General features: G+C 51.2%; 5 protein-coding genes across 6 annotated transcripts; 4 read left to right on the top strand and 1 right to left on the bottom strand.

Annotated features, from left to right (window-relative positions):
- The first annotated feature begins 1,260 nt into the window (after positions 1 to 1,260).
- On the top strand, positions 1,261 to 3,800 carry LOC100901836 (LARGE xylosyl- and glucuronyltransferase 2). Its single transcript, XM_003744068.3, has 7 exons — positions 1,261 to 1,737; positions 1,840 to 2,163; positions 2,279 to 2,583; positions 2,715 to 2,924; positions 3,106 to 3,283; positions 3,391 to 3,490; positions 3,597 to 3,800. Exons 1-7 carry the CDS (start codon positions 1,422 to 1,424, stop codon positions 3,727 to 3,729), a joined length of 1,566 nt encoding a protein of 521 aa, XP_003744116.2. The 5' UTR covers positions 1,261 to 1,421; the 3' UTR covers positions 3,730 to 3,800.
- Positions 3,801 to 4,098: 298 nt separating this feature from the next.
- On the bottom strand, positions 4,099 to 4,811 carry LOC100904566 (myosin regulatory light chain 2-like). Its single transcript, XM_029111669.1, has 3 exons — positions 4,679 to 4,811; positions 4,337 to 4,559; positions 4,099 to 4,252 (listed from the first exon to the last, which is right to left on the bottom strand). Exons 1-3 carry the CDS (start codon positions 4,743 to 4,745, stop codon positions 4,099 to 4,101), a joined length of 444 nt encoding a protein of 147 aa, XP_028967502.1. The 5' UTR covers positions 4,746 to 4,811.
- A 5,850-nt stretch (positions 4,812 to 10,661) lies between these two features.
- Positions 10,662 to 12,060, top strand: LOC100901691 (myosin regulatory light chain 2). 2 transcript variants are annotated; one of them, XM_003744067.2, is made up of 4 exons: positions 10,662 to 10,715; positions 10,964 to 11,152; positions 11,299 to 11,521; positions 11,836 to 12,060. In XM_003744067.2, the coding sequence occupies exons 2-4, from the start codon at positions 11,035 to 11,037 to the stop codon at positions 11,996 to 11,998; spliced, it is 504 nt and encodes a 167-aa protein (XP_003744115.1). In that variant the 5' UTR covers positions 10,662 to 10,715; positions 10,964 to 11,034; the 3' UTR covers positions 11,999 to 12,060. The 2 variants fall into 2 exon arrangements, with proteins under 2 accessions (XP_003744115.1, XP_018495342.1); XM_018639826.1 differs by lacking the exon at positions 10,662 to 10,715 and adding an exon at positions 10,732 to 10,816.
- A 2,650-nt stretch (positions 12,061 to 14,710) lies between these two features.
- LOC100904422 (uncharacterized) lies at positions 14,711 to 15,712 on the top strand. The gene has a single exon (XM_003744086.1). It carries the CDS (start codon positions 14,711 to 14,713, stop codon positions 15,710 to 15,712), a length of 1,002 nt encoding a protein of 333 aa, XP_003744134.1.
- A 430-nt stretch (positions 15,713 to 16,142) lies between these two features.
- Positions 16,143 to 16,748, top strand: LOC100904279 (cuticle protein 10.9-like). The gene has a single exon (XM_003744085.2). The coding sequence runs from the start codon at positions 16,213 to 16,215 to the stop codon at positions 16,705 to 16,707; it is 495 nt and encodes a 164-aa protein (XP_003744133.1). The 5' UTR covers positions 16,143 to 16,212; the 3' UTR covers positions 16,708 to 16,748.
- Positions 16,749 to 17,784: the final 1,036 nt, after the last annotated feature.

Here is a 17,784-nt window from a genome sequence, read left to right as displayed (position 1 = left end):
CTGACCGAAATCGAAACCACGCGTCTATAGTTGACTCTCATCACGGAGAGTCGCCGGCAATCCCATCTCATTCTCTACGGTGGACTAGTCCAGTTCTGCACGCTTAGCACTCATGCTCTCGGAGGGATCTTGTGAGTTTTCTACTCTCGCCAACTAGGTTCTCGGATCTCTCCCCGAGTTCTCAAACTTGCCTCGCGGCTCCTAAAATTTTCCCTATGGGAAAAGCGCTCTGCGCACCGCGCGGGAGGAACGGCACATGATGTGACGAGCACGAGAATGCATCATTAGGATACGATTGAGAATATACCTCAAGCACCAACATTACATGCGGCAGCGAATGGAGCTTTTTCGATCGATCTCGCATCTCGGTCTCTTGAAAAGAGTGCCTCGCGATCTGGCGGAGTGGGTGGACCCCGATTGAATGAGTCGTCGGAATCGGAGTTCGAGGGAGTGACTCCAAGAGCTCGGCACTCGGCGAATTAAGAGCTCCCCTCTTACAGCATTTGGAACTCAATTCGGCTCAGAGAGACCGAAGGTCGGCATCAGGGCCTCAATTCCACGCCCCGCGCGCCGGATGTTTCCTGTCAAGGTGTGCTCAGCATGGGTTTCGCGGAACTGGTTCGGCCAAAGTTTCGCCTCGTGGTCTGTCACGCGGGTCGAGTCATGTGATACTCGGTGCCCTGCATCGAACCATAGAATTCAGATATGATTCCGGAGCTTGGCTGGGACGTGCACGATCCATGAGAATCTGGAAAGCTTTCGCTTAGTCTCCTCGGTCAGCGCGTCATTCGTCGATTTGCAGAGATTCCGCTTCTCGCGCAGCTCCATGCATCCCGATTGGAAATCTGCGGGGCGAACACCGGTCCGGAGGGTTCCTTATATTCTGACCGTTTTCTTCGCCCGCTCCTGCGTCGTTGACATTTTTCTTTTTTGATTTCAGTGAAACTCTTCTCAGACATGTCTCCAGTGGCCACCCTGCTGTTTTTCACCCTTCTCATGATAGTTTTCCCGCTGTCAACCTTCTTCGTCTTGAGAAGCTTGCTGATCCACTTCGTAGAGGAGCATCAGACCGCTTCAATCGTCGCGGCTATCGGAGCCGTTCTGGCGGTCCACTCGGTCGTGTTCCTCTTCGTCTACAAGGCTTACCACGAGAAAGAAGACGAGCCCACCGAGAAGGAGAAAGTGCCGCAGAAAATCGATTAAATTCGCGGTGACAAATTTTCCGCTTCACTGTTCATACACAAATTCCCTAACCGGTGTATGAGTGCGATGAGTATTGTTCATTTCGAGAGGGAGGGATATGGACTAGAGAGAAACTATTTATAAAATAAATGCATCTTTAAGTACCGGTCTTTAGAGCGGGAGGTTCCTTTCTTCGGTGCGCGTAGGCTCTCGCCGACTGGATTCTCGGTTTTCGCACAATGGGCCTGCTCGTGACTTATTTTGTGACATTGATTTTCCTCTTGTCGCCTTGTGGAGGGAACCTGCTCCTGTCAGACCGTTGGTGGATCGACCAGAGTCCAGTGAGTTGGGCCATTCAATGCCACTACCCCACGAACCCTCGCGGTGATGGCTCCTCGTCGTTGTGCGCTAAAACGTTGCACATAAATTGTCGTCAGTCGTCCGTGCGTGCCGTCTACCAGAATGTTGTGCTGAAAACTCCAGCCTCCGAGCTCGTTCTCAGTGTTCGTGCGAACGGCGAACAGCTGGAAACTGCGGCGGTCTCATATTTTCTGGGTAAGACGCAACTTCCGCGATCCTTTACTCTTCATTTCGAAATGGTCCCGGGAAAGTCTTTGGGCTGCGAGGAGGAGGCTGATTCCCCGAATCTGTTCACAGGTCTTCTCGCAATGATCGACCTCCGACCGTCTGGGAAAGCTTTCGTTGAGGTTCCCATCGATACATCTCGTCTCACGGGGCATCCTTCGGATGAGCCGATCCCGGCTTACGCAACCTACGTGGCTCCCCCGAATAAAACGTTCGACAGCATCACACTCATGGCGGGTTGCCACGGATACATCGGTTCTGTGTATCTATCCGAAATGGAAATGGTGGCGATGCTCGATGGGACCCCCGTGAAGGGAAGTCCTTGTCGATCGGAGCTCGAGCCTGTCGAACGAGAGTACGGGAAAATTCATCCCTACAAACCGGTTTATCTTTTGGGTGAGTTTCATCGCCGCCCAATTCTGGTATCACTGAAAACGGGAAGGGAGGGTCGGGAATCCCCAGGTCTCGATCCTGCTTAGGTGAGGTCCAACTGACTTTTGCTTCCGACCAGGTGAACCACATCAAGGAGATTTCGGAGGTCTCCGTGACGACATCTCTTTGGTGACCCAGGTTTCCATGGATCGCTTGGGCGTTCTCGAACACACCCTCGATCAGTGGGATATGCCAGTGTCCCTAGTCATTTACGCTCCGCTGAAGGCTCTTCGCAACGCGGATGATGACTGGCAACGTCTATACATCTCGAAGAAGGTCACAGCTTTCAAACTCCATCCCTCGAGTGTGGTTTGTCTCGTCTACGCTTCGAGCGTCTCCGAGCAATATCCGATAAACTCGCTGAGGAATATCGCTATCAAGCAGGTCAATATCGATTTCGGTCCTGTGGAATCGATCATTCCTAATGATGGGCAACCGCTGCCAGACGCGCGGCAGCCGACATTACGTAATCGATTCCACGGAATATTAACACGCGAATTCCGATTCTATTTCAGGCTCATTCGCAGTTCCTACTGCTCGCGGACGCGGATTTCCAACCTTCGCCCGATTTGGCTCCAAAAGTTCTCCCATTGATACGAAATAGGACGAAAAAGTTTCTTAAATCTGCAGTCGTGATTCCTGCGTTCGAATACGCTGACGTTCCCCACAAGAGCGATGTTGTAGCGGCGAACAAACACGAGCTCATGCAGCTCATACACGCTCAGGTTCGATCGAGCCCTCGGCATGTTGTATCATCATAATATGATTCATTCTTTTCTCAGAAAACCCTTCCGTTGTTCTTCGTGTATTCGATCCGTGTCCGGGATATCCCATTCGGGAGCGAACTCCCGACGATATCGTGGCATATCGAATGTTCGGTGGGTGATTCCTATGCATTCATTCCAGGGTATAGTGTGTCCTTTCCGCCGCCAAGATGCTCCTCAGTCACATGCAGCGACCGACTATTGGCGCTGGTACACGGCTCGAGAACCTTATGAGGTTCATTTATTCTCTGACAAATTCGAGCCTTATCTGGTCATTGAGAAGAACGCTCATTTGCCCTTGTATTGGGAGAAGTTCGTCGGTGAGTCGAAGCCTGACATCAATAATTCCTGAACAATCGATGATTTACCGCCGCATTCGCTTTGGCGACCACCGTGATATCCTTAGACACTGATCTTCTCTATGCAGGTTATGGTATGAACAAAATCAGCCACATGACCGAGTTGAGGGTGGCGGGTTATAACTTGTGGGTTGCGCCTGACTCGTGGCTCATTCACGTTCCGCACAGGTGAGGTGCACTCATTGATTCTTCAGAAGAAAAATTATGATGGATCGCACCGGGCGAGGATCGGGATATCTCTCTGATTGTCTTTTCTCTCTTCTGGTGCATGTAGGCTCTCCACACATTTCGCGGACCACCTGCAGAATGCAACATACAGATTGTCGAATCGAGCTCTGCGATTCGAGTTTCAGGACCACTTGCGATACAAATACGGCCTGGAATGCAATGATGAACGCGTTTTCTAGCAATGATCCTCGGAGAGATCGTTGCTTAGGACACATTCAATGTATTATAGTTTGTGCAAGCTTTTGATCGTGGACTGTGTAAGCATGGATTCGCTCGAGTGTATGTGAAATCTATCACAACGCGCTGTAATGCTCTGAAATTTCTATGAAGGGAAAGAAGTCCGACAGGGGAAGAGGTTTTAGAAAAGATCGAGAAGCGTTTTCTTTCGAGCGGTTGAGCGCGAACCGAAGTAGATCGATTATCCGGAACGAGCTCGGAGACGAGGGCGTTTATTACGGGCAGTGGGTACATCGGGCAGGCTGTCGATTGGTCGGGATCGCATTCGTCGGGACACGTTCCGCGGGTGCTGTGGCATCGAGGCAATGATATCATTGATTTTCATCTTCTACGCCTTTCGTTAGCAGGTTCGCCCATTTCTTCAAGTCGATCTTTCCTTCCTTGTTCATGGGTGCTTCATTGAATACATCCGTCGCTTCTTTCTCGGTGAGACGCTCTCCGAAAGTCGTCAGCATCTTACGGAGTCTGAAAAAATTATGTCAGTCAGTGGTCGCAATTCCCTGAGAGTACGATTGTCTTTGTCAGCCCTAGAGAATATCAGGTACCCACTTTCCCTCCTCACAGAGCCCATCGCCCTCGTCAAAGACAGTGAAGGCATTATAGATGACTTCTTCTTCGTCCATGCCAGCTACTTTGTTCCCGAAAATTTGTAGGAATTGGGTGAAATTGATCGGTCCGCCCGCTTCTTTGATCATGTCGTCTAATTCTTGGTCGCTCGAAATTTTTCCGAGCTGCTCGAAGGTGGCTCTCAGGTCGCTCTTCGAAAGGATGCCTGCAAAAAAAGCGGAGCGTCACGCGGCTGAGATAATGAGCTGACGCTTGCAATACGAAATCTCTAGGTATGATTATTACTGCTGATTTGAGACTTCTATATAATGATTTGAGACTGACCGTCTTTGTCCTGATCGACGAATCCGAAGATCTCCTTGAATTCCGCGATTTGATTTTGAGTGAACATTGCGAATACGTTGGATCCACTTCTAGCGGCCCGTTTCTTGGTCGATGTGTCTTTGGGTTCCGGAGCGGGGGGTTCAGGATCTGGTACAGGAACCGAGATCGAAGCCGCCGACTCGGGAACAACATCATCAACGGGTTTGGTCTTCTTGACAGACTTCTTCTTCTTTGCAGCGTCTTTGCCGTCAGACTGAGGGAGGAAGCCGCGCTTGGGTTAGTAATAGGACCGCTGCAATCGGGTTGACGGAAATCAGTCCATAGATGAGAACAATGATATGGGGAAAAATCGAAGGTTGAAGTGCCGTTCCCGGGACACCACGAGCCCGAACTTCGGAGCAGGATTTTATGGAGAACTTCCATGATTGAGGGCCGAGGTGAGTTCCAGCCGGGGAATTTCGGAGCTACCACATGACCGATGAGCAAAAGGGAAACATCCCGAGGTTAAGGCATCGAGAAGCCTGGCGAGATTCCAAAAGTGGATTCGTCAACCCTCAGAACTCATTGACGGCATATCAGCTCGGAGGATTCCTCTCAGATCGGCTCCGCTGTAGTCGGCGAATGTACGGCTTTGTTCTCCCAGAGTTCAACGGCATACATAATATAACTGTCAAGGTCGGAACGTCGAGCAGGCTTGCCGAGCATCCCTTGTGAAGAACGGGTCTAATGCTTTTCCGGCTTCGCGCGATAGCAGAATAATCGTTCGAACGCATCGTCCAGTGACACTGTCAACGCCTGGATAGATAGCGATCGAGGGACTGCATTCTTGACACTCTGTCTCAGAGAACTCCTCCGGAGGTTGAGTTCGGCTTGTCTGACTTTCGGAGCCGATGTGCACGAGCCTCGATCGTGTGTCTCACTCATTCTTATCGATTTTCCTGGAAAAGTCCTACGCGTATTTCTCTGAGGGGTTTAACGAAGTGACAGGCTCAGGTTGACTGGAAGCCTATGGCTAATAACAATATCCCCTCAATTTTCCTTTGCTCCACACTGCGTCAATGCCGAACCCCTGCCCGCCATTGTCGGGAAGAAAACTTCACGCGTCCCTCGCCCCGCGAGCGGCGTTCGGGGAAACCGGATACGGGATATACGTACGGTCGAAATCTAGGAACTGAAATCAGATATTTGTGTCGCCGACGTTGTATTCGAAGTATCTGGAAAACTTTGAGCTCTTCCCTTCGCTTCCTATACTCTCTGAGCCGGTGAAGCTAACGGACCCATCCGTTCCCAGGGCCTCGAACTCGGGCTCTTGCTCGCCTACAGGGCTGCCCGGCTGGTCCGCAGCTTGACTCTCCCAGACCTCTGCTTCCGCAAATTCTTTCCTTATGAGCCAACCAGCAGAGCAACCAGTCAGCCGAGCGGCGTCGGCCAGGTAGATTCGCAGTTCGAAACTCATGCAAAAAAAAACCTCTCTCGACACAGTGATGGCGATTCGACCGAGTTTTATTAGTAGGCCCGAACGCAACTGCTTGGGGTTCCTATCCCATGGTATTCGTTCCCAGCCCCTTGAGCGTATCATGAAGTCAATTCAGAGCACAATTTGCGATCGGAGGATCGATTCCGAGTGCTGCAATAATTTCGAGCCGCTTGGGACTCAATTCCGGACCTGGAGGTGGTATTTCCTCTCTGGGAAGAATGAGCGTTGCCTCGGGGCCTAGCGGGGCTTTGGCGTGACGCGGATCCGGAGCGAGCACTTTTTCGCGTCCGCGATAAGGATCTCATCTAAGCCGCGCGGATCCTGCCACCGTGATTTAGAAATTCAGATTCGCTGCGACGGCGTCGTGGGCTCGAAAGGAGCGCCTTTTACGGTTCGCCGCGAGAGAAACTCGGCGAGCTGAGCTCGGCTCAGAACCACTCGTTCGAGCTCGTTCTCAAATCGAGAGTGGCCAGCTTTCCAGTCAGAAAGGCAACCCGTAAAGCAGCCCGTTGGAAGCGACTCCGGCCAGAGTCTTGAGCCTGTCGAGGCTGCTCTCGTTTCATCCACGCTGATGTCGAGCGAGAGTGCTCCGGCTTCGAAAGCCGCTGAGCTGAAGCATCAGAATCAATCTGAACCTTGAGCGTAGCGCCTCAGATCAGATTGATTTCGTTCGAGTTAGGGCTCATGATGGCGGACCGACCGCGATCTCATACTGTCCGTCCTACGTGTATGAGGGTCGGCGCTTGCTGCAGGATCTCTCTCCCAACGAGTACGGCGAAAACTTCCAGAGATGACGATCGATCGAAACGGTTCCGATAGAGATACGTAATAATCGGCCTCGACCTTAGCGTGTTTGAGGCTCTTGTCTCCCTTCCGGGCCACCCGCTCGTGAAAGCGGAACAGGTTGTCGGGCCACAGCGAGACCTTGGGAAATATTCACAAAGAAGCTCGGAACGAGCTCTCGAGTGAGTGCTTTCGGCCAGGGCGATCGAATCGACCGGCACCGAATGGTCACATCGACTCGGTGCGCGGGACTCGTGCGAGAATCGAGCACAGTCATATCCGAGGGTACGCTGGCCATTGTGAATTGTGGCGAGACACTCGTGCCCGCGCGCACTTCCCCGGAAAGCCCTCACTGAGCGGCACGAAGAGCGCTAGACACTGGAAAACACATTCGTGGAGTGAACGAGCTGTCGAGGCGTCTATCGATTCAACGGGACTCACCATGTCGTGAAGTCGCCAGGGGTTCAGAAGCGAATGTCAGAATGATTTGCTGAGTTAGCAACTATAACCAATGTCGAAATTGTAGACATCGAAGCGTCGGAGGACGCAGAGAGGGAAGAAAGTCTCGGGAAAGGAGATATTCGGACATTTTTTTAAAACGTAGCTATCCCTAGCCTAAAATAAGAACGCAAATCTTTCATGAACGAACCGGTCGAGTGGGTGGTAATGCGAGGTGTTTCCCACATCACGAAATTTAATCGAGCGGCCGGCGGAGCGGCTCTTCCGCGGAGTTTTCACCGTCCAATATGATTGGACCTTGATGATCGGGTCCATCTGACGCCCAGATGAGAACGATGGGCCGATTTCCTGGTTTGAAGAGAAAGAATTTCGCGCTCGAGAGCATCGGAGAGCATATCTTCCGCGCTACTGTCTCTCAAATGCGCGTCCATGAGCGCTCAGGCAAACTTACTTAGGTGTCGGCAGGCAAGTCTGAAGGATGATTCGTATGCTCTAGGTAGGTAAATTAGCGTGAAGCCACTTGGAATCACACGAGAGTGATGTTTCACTCACGCGAGACAGACATACTCTGTTTTCGAATGTGGTATTCTGACAGTTTGCCCTGAAAAATCCAGCGGCCACGCGTTCTCAAGCGAAGTGAAAGAGAGCTGTCATCTCCGTCCGCCGGCAGAGGATTGATCAACGCACGGCGTGACCCCCGGCACCCGCCTCCGGGGAACCCTCAGAATCTCCCCGTGAACGTCCTCTCGCTCGTGCGGGATATCGTATCGAGCACTCGACAGCTGCCCGAATAACATATGGTTCTGATGAACTTCCGTAATAAATCAGAATTCGCTCTGAAAACGATCGTCTCTGTGCTGGATCCTCGTATGGGCATCCAAGTCATACGAGAACGGGACTCCTCAGGTTTTTCCATGGAAAACCCGTACCTCGGATATTAGAGGAACCGAATATAAGAGACCATTTCCAATTCCCCGAGAGGTCTCTCATAAGCGGGTTCGACCGTACAACGAATTTCTCGCGAGAGGAACATTCGATGTACCTTTCTCCACATCTTCCCTGATGTGACGACCTCATTTGTCCCACCAACGCAAGTCCCCTGGTGATTGCCTCCGAGGCGACGCAAGACGGATATTCCTCTCACGAGAATGTGCTCTTCCCAGGGAAGGGCACTCACCAGGGGAAAAAGGAGTCCATTTGTAATAGATTGGATGTATTCGCCCTGATGCTCGATCATCGAGTTTGAAGGAGGATTAAATCGAAGAACTCTCAAACGGAAAACGAGGCGGTATCGCGGTTCATCAGATTGAGAATACCTCAATCCAACGAATTCGGCAATATCCTGTGGTCTTGCCGGTCCTTTTCACCGTTGGAGCCATCCCGGAGACCCAAATGAATGAACCAAGAATTCAAAGAATGGAAATCCGCATGATGATGGATGCCGCACTATTTGGATATGAATGAACGTCCTACGACGGTCACGCTGATTTGCTTTCTCCTTTCTCCATAACCGATGTGCGCTTTATGGAGCAGAACCCTGTCGATGCGATAGCAAGGTTGCAGAAAAAATGGAAAAATATCGTGTGCCACGTGAAGATGTTGGCGATTGTTGCGATGAGCATCTGTTGCGCGATAGCTTTCCCTTCGAGCCCCTGTCTTCGACCGGTGTTTGGGCCTATGGCATGAGTTCTGGTGCTCTCTCATGGCAAGCGAGGAGGACCGGCTATCTGAGTTAAATAAACGCCTTTCCAGAGACCCATTCACTACGCCATCGGAAAGGTTAGTGAGAGTGATCCACCGCTCACGTGTCTCCGTTACTCCCCCTCGGATTACCAGTTTGTTTAGATATTTGGTGTCGTGCGTGAACTCCATAAAAACTGGGGGGTTTCCCGAAGACCGGTAATTGATCACCTGAGTCGGGGATCTCCTGAAGTCTGTCATCTAGCGATATCGCTCGCGATGCTGCCTGTGATAATAATATATCAAGTGTGTCTCGTTCGAGGGTCTTGAGCGACTCTCAATCTCGATTCGATGATACTTATCTAGTATCAGCCCGGAGTAATTTGACGGATTAGGGTTCTAGAGACCACATGAAGGAAGTGGTATGTCTCGACGCCGAATTTTTCCCGTCCGGTTTGCGGGCCCCATTTTGAATACAAATCAGTTCTGCTGTCGTATCCCGGTTCTTGCTCCTCTCGGGAGAACAAGTTACCAGACGGATTCCGGAGTCATTCCGTCAGGGCATTCCGGGAGTTCCAACTGGGAGTGATACCGTCCATGCTCTGTATGAATTCGGCATATCGAGAGCATTTTATGCTAGGCTTCACATACGGATTCCCAGCTCGTGCTGCGTGTGACGATTTGCGCCGCTAGATCCCGCGACATCTCCGGGCCTGTCAGAGGAGCGGGACGGGAAGCTTCAACAAACAGACCCTATCCATCGACGAGATTCTCGGCGGATAGGGGGCGAGATCAGCGCCAAGATGCCGCCTCAGAAGTCTAATTTGAAAGTGTATAAGTGTAAGAGACGCCGAGATGATCTCGGCGCTTTATTCCGCGACGGTACGGAAGCGTTTCGACTCCAATAGACGCTCGTGATGATCAGGAAGTTTATCAAGGAGCTACTGACGGGGGACATTGCGCGATATTGTCGATCTGAGGAATCCCTCTGGCTCGTAGAACTCGCGGAAGCCTCTCTCCAGCCCGAATCTGAGATGGACAGCTTGAAGAGCTACCGGGAGAGCATCCGAACGAGACGATTTCCCCTCTACGAAAAGCGCGAGGACAATGATCTCTCATGTCATTGAATCGGTTGTCCAGATACTCTCCTTCATACATGTCTTCAGCGGATAGTGCGAGTCTTGAACGATTGCTTGTTTTCCGAGGAGTGTCGTTTTTCCCTGTTCGCAACGAAATTTTTGGACTTGTCAAAATTGAGTTTCGTGCACTGCTGTTTGCGTGAGTGTGCCCCTATTGCTGCTGTTGCATTCCGCCCGAGTCAAAAGGTTACTACAAAATAGCCAGGTCTCTCTATAGGCGCCTACGGGCCAGAAAGACTGTAGGCTAGGGAGGAAGACCCCGACAAGACCCTGTTGGTAAAAATAGCTAGTTCTGTCGGATGCTTGCTTGGTTGGTCGGCTGGTTGGCTTCCGCGAGGGTCAGCCCTGGCAAGGGCTCACCGGACCTTATGCAGAACACCGGGGTCGAGACTATCGGGCCAATTGTAGAGGTCTTCTCTCGCCGGCTGCCCTCCACCGTTCTCTCAGATCACGGTCCAAGCTCGGCATTGTCCTGAGTCTCTTGCAGCCACTGGCTTGGGTAGGTTAAGATTTTCACTCTACGTCCGCTTTCCCATCGTATCCATCTGTCGGATTTGATTGTTTGGTGTGATCCAGCGGAGTGCATCGACGTCTGGAAAAGTAATGATCACGAATGCGGTTCCGGAGCGCGACTCCTCCTGGGATCGGGTCCATTCGCTCGGAATATCGGCTCGCTCAGTAGGTCACGCGGAGAAGCATTGTTGAGGCCTCGGTTTTGTTTTGTTGACCTTTCTTTTTGCATTTCAGGGTTTTCCAGAGGCCTGTAGGCATCCAACAACTTCTTCTTCACACCGAGAAGACTACACAGAGGCTCAGAAATGGCCGGATCCAAGAAGAAGGCAGTGAAGTCCAGCTCCAATGTGTTCTCCATGTTCAGCCAGAACCAGATGGCTGAGTTCAAGGAAGCCTTTGGATTTATTGATCAGGACAAAGATGGTAAGTTCGGATGCAACACTTAAAATTTTTTCCTCGCGCTTGCTCCGAGTTATTTCCCCGAGCGTCTCCCGGTCTACGTCTGTGGCCGACCCCGTGTGTGACCGACAACCTGTTCCCCAGTGTGGTGACCTCTGCGTGCACTTCAGGTATTGTGTCGAAGAACGATATCCGCGCCACCTTTGATCAGATGGGCCGTCTGACGAGCGACAAGGAACTCGACGAAATGATGTCTGAGGCCTCTGGACCCATCAACTTCACCCAATTCGTTACCATCTTCGCCAACAAGGCCGGTGGTATGGATGAGGAGGAGACCATCGTGAACGCATTCACCATCTTCGATGACGGAGACGGCACCTGCACCGAGGACAAGTGAGTGATTTCTTCCGAGACTGTGGAACTGGGACGAATAAGCATTGATCATGTTCTTCTTTCCGGGTTCACTGTGAAAAGTGCCTGTGGAAAGCGACCTGCTTGTTGCGCGGCCGACCACGCCCGGTCATCCCTATATATGGCACGCCCACTAGTGGCGCTTCTCGATAGCGAAGCATTTCCATAGATTCCTAGGGAGGCTTCAGATACAAAGGAACCTTTCGCTTCGTGATCTTATTCGAGGCGAACCCGCGTTTCCGGGCCACGAAGTCTAATTGGCAATATTTTCTAAAGTCGTGATATATCGTTTTCAGACTCCGCAAGATGTTGTGCACATTCGGCGAAAAATTGACTGAACAGGAAGCTAACGATGTGTTCGCTGAGGCTCCCATGGATGGCTCGAAAATCAACCTCAAGAGGTGGGCTAACGTCCTCACCAAGGGATGTGAAAACCCCGAGGAACAGGCCGCCGCTTAGGTACGAATCGACCCCATGCCACAAGCCAAATATCAATAAAAATGTGTTTTTAACAAAAAAAACACCCTTTTGTCATTCTCGGATTCGTCGTCTGTAGAGTCCATTTCAGGGACAATTAGCGAGAATCGACACAAGATCTAAATACGGTTCCATTCTCAATGTCTTCTTCGACTCACGTGGAAATCTTTGTGTACACACAAGAGAAAGATGGCTAGTCGATTCGGCTCGCCGTGAGATCGACGGCACGTCGTGGAGGAACTCTCCTGTCGAATTCCCCCGAGCACCCCGATTCATTGCATCATCGTGAGGATATATTTCGAGTCACGATTTCCGAGACCCTCTATACACCGATTCAATCAGAGGGAAATTTAGAGACACGCGAGCCAATTCCTGCGAAAACGGATCCCTGACTGCCTCTCGCGGACCCTTGATCCGAGTGAGAGACACTTCACTTTTTTTTAGATCGTCCCCTATTCGCCAACCAAGTCCCAGAGCTGAAATCAGAAGTTTTACGTCTCCGCTGGAGTGTAGCATTTAGAGGTACTGAGCCCCTCCTCGGAAGACAAGATAAGCGCACTCGATCGTCCGTCCGCTCAAGCCGAGAGAAGCCACAGGGGCGTAGAGAGGGAACATCTGTCGACTTCCGTCTGATTCCTCCAGGGCCCGAAGTGACTGTTCTCCCTGTTCCGAGGAGACCAAATTAGATTGCTCGAATTCGATTTATTCAGTCACTGTCTTAAGGGTAGCATAAGAGGAATTTAAGAGGGTAGTTCGCGTACTTCGCGAACTCCTCCACATACAAGGATAGGAGGAACCTGGAGAAGAGTGAAGGTGATGTACAGAAAAAAGGTGCGCGGAAGGCGAGATCGCTGGGTGAAAGAAGAAGAATAGGAGGCGTAGAGCAAGAAGAGCGAATCACGGGGGGACCAGCATTTGAAAGCGATGATTTCTCGAATATCAGTCTGAGTAGTCTTCTAATTGCACTTCGATCATGTTCGGCCCAGGTGGTTGAGTGACATAGTTCACATAGCAAGTTTTGTTGTGGAGTATACCGAGCCTAACCTCATCGATACGGCTCAGTCCTCTCTTCGGACGTTTCGGCCTCGGTTGCGCCGATCCAGAAGCCTCCGCATGAGTAACTTGCAACCTCTGGACGGGTTTCTTTGGTCGTCCGCTCCTTCTCACATCTTTGGAGTCGTCAACGTCTTCGCTCCTGGCTCTCTTCGCTTGACTCGGGCCCCCAGGTTCGGATGCACAGGGTTCATGATCTTGCGCAACGTTGGGATCCTGCTGCTCTTGCTCCATCAAGGTCGCGAGGGAGACCGCTGACTTTTTTCTGGATTGTCTCCAACAGTCAATAAGCCTTAGTCTCTGGCGTGAAACTCGCGACACTGTTCTCAAGCGCTTCGATGCACCATCACAAACAAAACAGATGAGCCGTCGATCAACAATGGTCACGTAGGCGATAGTGTTTCTTCGAACGACATCGTACGTGTAAGCTGTACATTGCGCCGAGTAGGATCTTCTCGACATCGGCTGGTTGCAGCTCCGGGATGAATTCCACATGGGACGTTTCGACAAGTCTGCCTCTAGTCTCGTTGGCCGGAAAAGTGATGAACGGATTCTGATCCTAGATCTGGCCGGGAGCTCACGACCTGACTTTTTCAATAATCGCTATTTTCCGATAATAATCATACAGCAGCGCTTGAACCTTGAAACCACGGAAGCGATGAAGGCATGGATCTGAAATTTTCTGCCGAGCCTGACTTTCAAAAGTCATTTCTTTGAAGATTCTCGAGTCTCTAATAAGACTTTCTCTTGTCATTCTGGGGAGCACCCAACATGACCTTTCACGTTAAGAGGTGAAGGTGATCCGGGCCGAACACGTTCTATGAACAGCCGATAACTCTGCCGGCAGAAAATACGTAATCGAAGGCGTTGACTATCTGTCAACAAAATCGACACAAGGAATGGAATCGAGGCAGAAGGAAATCACAGTCATCACACTGCAATCGATTCAGCGGGGAAATGCGTGGGAGAATGGCGGTCTCCGATTCGGGAACGGTGGACTCGTGAGATGCACAAGGGCAGGGGTTCTTAACCTTTTTTGCCCTGGTGGGGTTCCGCGGAACCCTTATTATTGGTTCCGGACTCTATCTCTTCAAATATTCCCCTTAATCACCTCAAAACCTTCGACCACGATCGCATGAAGTATCATGCATGCATTAGAGCTTAGAAAATTCATTCCAATTCGATAAAATGAATGAAAGTCAGCCGAGCAGGGGCTCGCGGAAACCTAGGGTTCCGCGGAACTCAGGTCAAGGAGGATCTCTGGAACCACAGATCAAGATCCCGCTTGAACGGGGCCGTCTGGGAAAATTCGGAGAGCCATTGTAGCACAAGATTCTAAACTCCAGTTTCAGTCAAAAGCTTTCATCGCAGTCCCGTATTCGCGACGATTAAGTTGGAGGTCTTCGCAAATCCGCCTTCTTCTCTTCTGTCTGTCGAAGAAAATAATGATGTGCGACGACAAAGCTCTCGGTGGTGAGGGCCGGATTCGTCTCGCTCTTCGAATGTACGATGCGCTGCCATTATCTTATCGAAAGACTAACTCGCTCACCTTGCGTTAGCATCACTTCTGTTCGGCAGAAATCCACGAATTTCAGTTATGCTAGTTAAAGCGAACCGTGTGCATCGTCTTCCGAAGGGAACATGAGACTGGAACTCATTTTCATCGTGAGTGTGGTGACCGCTCAGAAGCTCGGCAAGCAAACAGGTGGCATTCAGAATCTCCAATCGGTTCCCTTACCACCCCGGGGTTACGTGTCTCCGTCGTCCTTGCGGCAACAGCAAGAACCTCCCAAACCCTTCTCGTACAAATATGAGGGTCCAGACCCGTACGGGGGCTTCTCGAGTCACGAATCTCAGGGAGACGAAAACGGACGGATCACCGGTCAATATACGGTTGAGAATCCTGACGGAACTTCTCGACTCGTGAAGTACGTCGCGGACCCGGAGCTCGGATTTTTCGCTGAAGTTGAGACCGACGAGGAGGGCACCAAGACATCCGAGCCGGCCAACGTGTCCATAGTCTCGACCGCACCAGAGGAAACTTATCAACCGCAACCCAAAACGAACGATTACAGCGACGGTAGGAGACGAGCTCCGTACGCTCGGAACAGTGGTCGCTTCTCGCAGAACAAGAAGTCGCCGTACAACACTGCCAGGGCGCCCGCGGCTTCCGCGAGCTCCGCATATCGCGCATCCACCCGACGACCAGCGTTCGGAGTTGATAGAGGTCTGCGCCAACAGCCGAGGAACTTCAATGCGCCGTTGGCAAACTACCGAAACTATCAGCAAGGGAGGCCGGATTCAAGATCTGCATCTCCGAACACTGTTTTCAATCAGCAGAGGAGGGGTTTGTACCAACAACGGAGGGACTACAGCGCTCCTCGAGCGACTTACAACAGTGTTCAGCGACAAAGTCCTCAAGCTTTTCGGGGTTACTCGCCCAATTCTTCGTTCAACCAGCAGACTACCTTCAATAACCCGTCGTTGAACTACAATTACAATGTAAACTCTCCCAATCGCGGAACGAATCCTGGATTCGGTACGAGACGACCGTACACCGCGAGTAGACCTCAGAACTCTAACCCTTTCAGGCCGAATGCCTACAGAGACGAGCTAGCGAATCAGAACCGCATAACAGGATAATATGAGCTTGGATATTTGCTTCGGTACTGCGGAACCGTAAAAGGCGTCGATATGAATAAAGCGTCTTTCAATCCGAGTGGCTGCGCCCCGAAGATTTTCCCGTCGCGTCGTTAGGAAAGGTCCCCCCTCCTCTGCGGCTGTCCAAGTGCTCTGTTCCACCAAACGTTCCGAGCCGAGATCACGCCAGAAAATCACCTTCTCGATGACTAAGAATTACGCGCGATCGAATTTGTGACGATGCCCGGTGTCTCCTTCCATTTAGTGATCTTGTTCCGGAGCACCTGACGTGGTGAACGACACGATGCCGACGGAAACTTTCGTATGAACAATTTCAGCTACCGTTGTCCAAGAAGGCGAGCGAGGGACTCGTATGGCAACGCTTACCCCGCGCCAGCGCGACCTTCAGCGGTTTTTATCATTTTGTGTTTGTTGTCAGACACTGTACAGCTTGCTAGCCACTGATCGCTGTTCCGTTGATTTTTGTCCGTCACAACAGAAGCATGAAATTCGTTCTTCCACTGCTTTTCGTTGGAGTCGCCTACGCTCAGCAATACGGAGGCTATGGAGTTCAAACACTCCAGTCCGTGCCGTTGCCTCCACCAGGATACGTGTCCCCATCGCTACTCCGTGAAAAATTAGAGCCCCCGAAACCCTTCGCTTTCAAGTACGAAGGTCCAGATGCTTACGGAGGCTATTCGAGTCACGCCGCCCAAGGTGACGCTTATGGTCGTGTGAGCGGTCAATACACCGTTCAAAATCCCGACGGGACCTCGCGATTGGTGAAGTACGTCGCAGATCCTGAATACGGCTTCAACACTGAGGTGGACACCAACGAGGAAGGTACCAAGACCTCGGCTCCGGCTAGTGCTCTGATCAAATCATCGGCTCCCGAGGGAGGATATTACCCTCAAGTGAAAAAAGCCGTTTACGCCGCCCCGGCTTACGCAGCGCCAGTTTACGCAGCTCCCATCGCGCATCGTGGTTATCGTTCTTGAGATGTTGTTAGAGGAACTTGAATTAGAAATTCTGTTTTAATGATGTTATCTTATTCGGAGGCGTTGCTCCTCGGAATTTGTTCATGTTGATCCTACCGCCTTCCCATACCTCTATCGAGAGATGGAGACGACTGCCGATAATGTCACCGGAAGAAATCTACGCCGATTATGCGGAATACAATAAATAAGTAATTTATTCAATGGTAGTTCTCAGTAAGAGTTGTCGCGAATGACTCCAGGAACAGATGTGCTGAATGACCTCAGCGTGATTCGCTTTCCCAAGAAATCGAACCGGTCAGGACGACGAAAAATGCGCGTTTCGACATCTGCTCCAACTTTTGGCTCAGAAACGACAATATCAGCAAGCGCCAGCCTACGGTATCAATTTTCGCACCTTTGAATAAGGGCCAAAAGTCCATTCAAAGGCCCATTCCAGCTCAATGGTGACGTATATCGACAAGCAACGGATCGACAATCCGCAAACTCACGGAAAATCACGAGCCGCATGTCGACTCACCGGGGGCTGAGCGCGCGTTGCAGCCTCCTCCTAGAGGATTTGCTTCAATCTCCGATGGTGGCGCGGTGTTCGCAAAGTTCCCGGGTCCCTCCACATGCTCCTTGTTTATGCTTGTTCGTTGGGTGGAGACCTGACCTCGGCGGCTGCAAGGCGTTCCATCGCGTCAACCAATGCTCCGTGTAGTTTACATTGTCGACAGGAGCCTTCAACAATCCGTTCAATTTATTGCATTTTCTGTCAAGTTGGGCCGGATCTCGATAAACTAAAAGATGCCGTACGCCATCGACAATCCCAGGAGTTCACTAACTGTCTTCAGGGTGAGTTGGCAGCTTGTTGGAATCTGAACATTCAATTGATGTCGAGTCCCGAGACTTCCGCGAATAAAATATTTGATCACTGCTCCTACGGAGCTTATGTGCTGGCGAACTGTCGAATCCGAGTAGCAAACGACGAGTAGAATTCGGGATTCGCTCCCAAAATTTGCACGGCCACGGTCACCGTGTTCTAGCCGGGAAAATCGACCAGAGACGAACGAAGTGCTGCGACATTCGTTGACGCAA

This window comes from Galendromus occidentalis, unplaced genomic scaffold (assembly GCF_000255335.2).
Source record: "Galendromus occidentalis unplaced genomic scaffold, Mocc_1.1 scf7180000077459, whole genome shotgun sequence".
In the NCBI taxonomy this organism is placed as follows: Eukaryota; Metazoa; Arthropoda; class Arachnida; order Mesostigmata; family Phytoseiidae; genus Galendromus; species Galendromus occidentalis.
This window is presented reverse-complemented; position numbering and strand designations above follow the sequence as displayed.

What these genes read in the sequence shown, in the direction of transcription:
- LOC100901836 (XM_003744068.3), top strand. Translation starts at nt 1,422, where the DNA reads ATGGGCCTGCTCGTGACTTATTTTGTGACATTGATTTTCCTCTTGTCG. An exon ending in GGAATATCGCTATCAAGCAG is followed by an intron (nt 2,584 to 2,714) that starts GTCAATATCGAT and finishes ATTCTATTTCAG; the next exon opens with GCTCATTCGCAGTTCCTACT. An exon ending in CTCATTCACGTTCCGCACAG is followed by an intron (nt 3,491 to 3,596) that starts GTGAGGTGCACT and finishes TGGTGCATGTAG; the next exon opens with GCTCTCCACACATTTCGCGG.
- LOC100904566 (XM_029111669.1), bottom strand. Translation starts at nt 4,745, where the DNA reads ATGTTCACTCAAAATCAAATCGCGGAATTCAAGGAGATCTTCGGATTC. An exon ending in CGTCGATCAGGACAAAGACG is followed by an intron (nt 4,560 to 4,678) that starts GTCAGTCTCAAA and finishes CTTTTTTTGCAG; the next exon opens with GCATCCTTTCGAAGAGCGAC. An exon ending in GGGCTCTGTGAGGAGGGAAA is followed by an intron (nt 4,253 to 4,336) that starts GTGGGTACCTGA and finishes TAATTTTTTCAG; the next exon opens with ACTCCGTAAGATGCTGACGA.
- LOC100901691 (XM_003744067.2), top strand. Translation starts at nt 11,035, where the DNA reads ATGGCCGGATCCAAGAAGAAGGCAGTGAAGTCCAGCTCCAATGTGTTC. An exon ending in TATTGATCAGGACAAAGATG is followed by an intron (nt 11,153 to 11,298) that starts GTAAGTTCGGAT and finishes CGTGCACTTCAG; the next exon opens with GTATTGTGTCGAAGAACGAT. An exon ending in GGCACCTGCACCGAGGACAA is followed by an intron (nt 11,522 to 11,835) that starts GTGAGTGATTTC and finishes TATCGTTTTCAG; the next exon opens with ACTCCGCAAGATGTTGTGCA.
- LOC100904422 (XM_003744086.1), top strand. Translation starts at nt 14,711, where the DNA reads ATGAGACTGGAACTCATTTTCATCGTGAGTGTGGTGACCGCTCAGAAG.
- LOC100904279 (XM_003744085.2), top strand. Translation starts at nt 16,213, where the DNA reads ATGAAATTCGTTCTTCCACTGCTTTTCGTTGGAGTCGCCTACGCTCAG.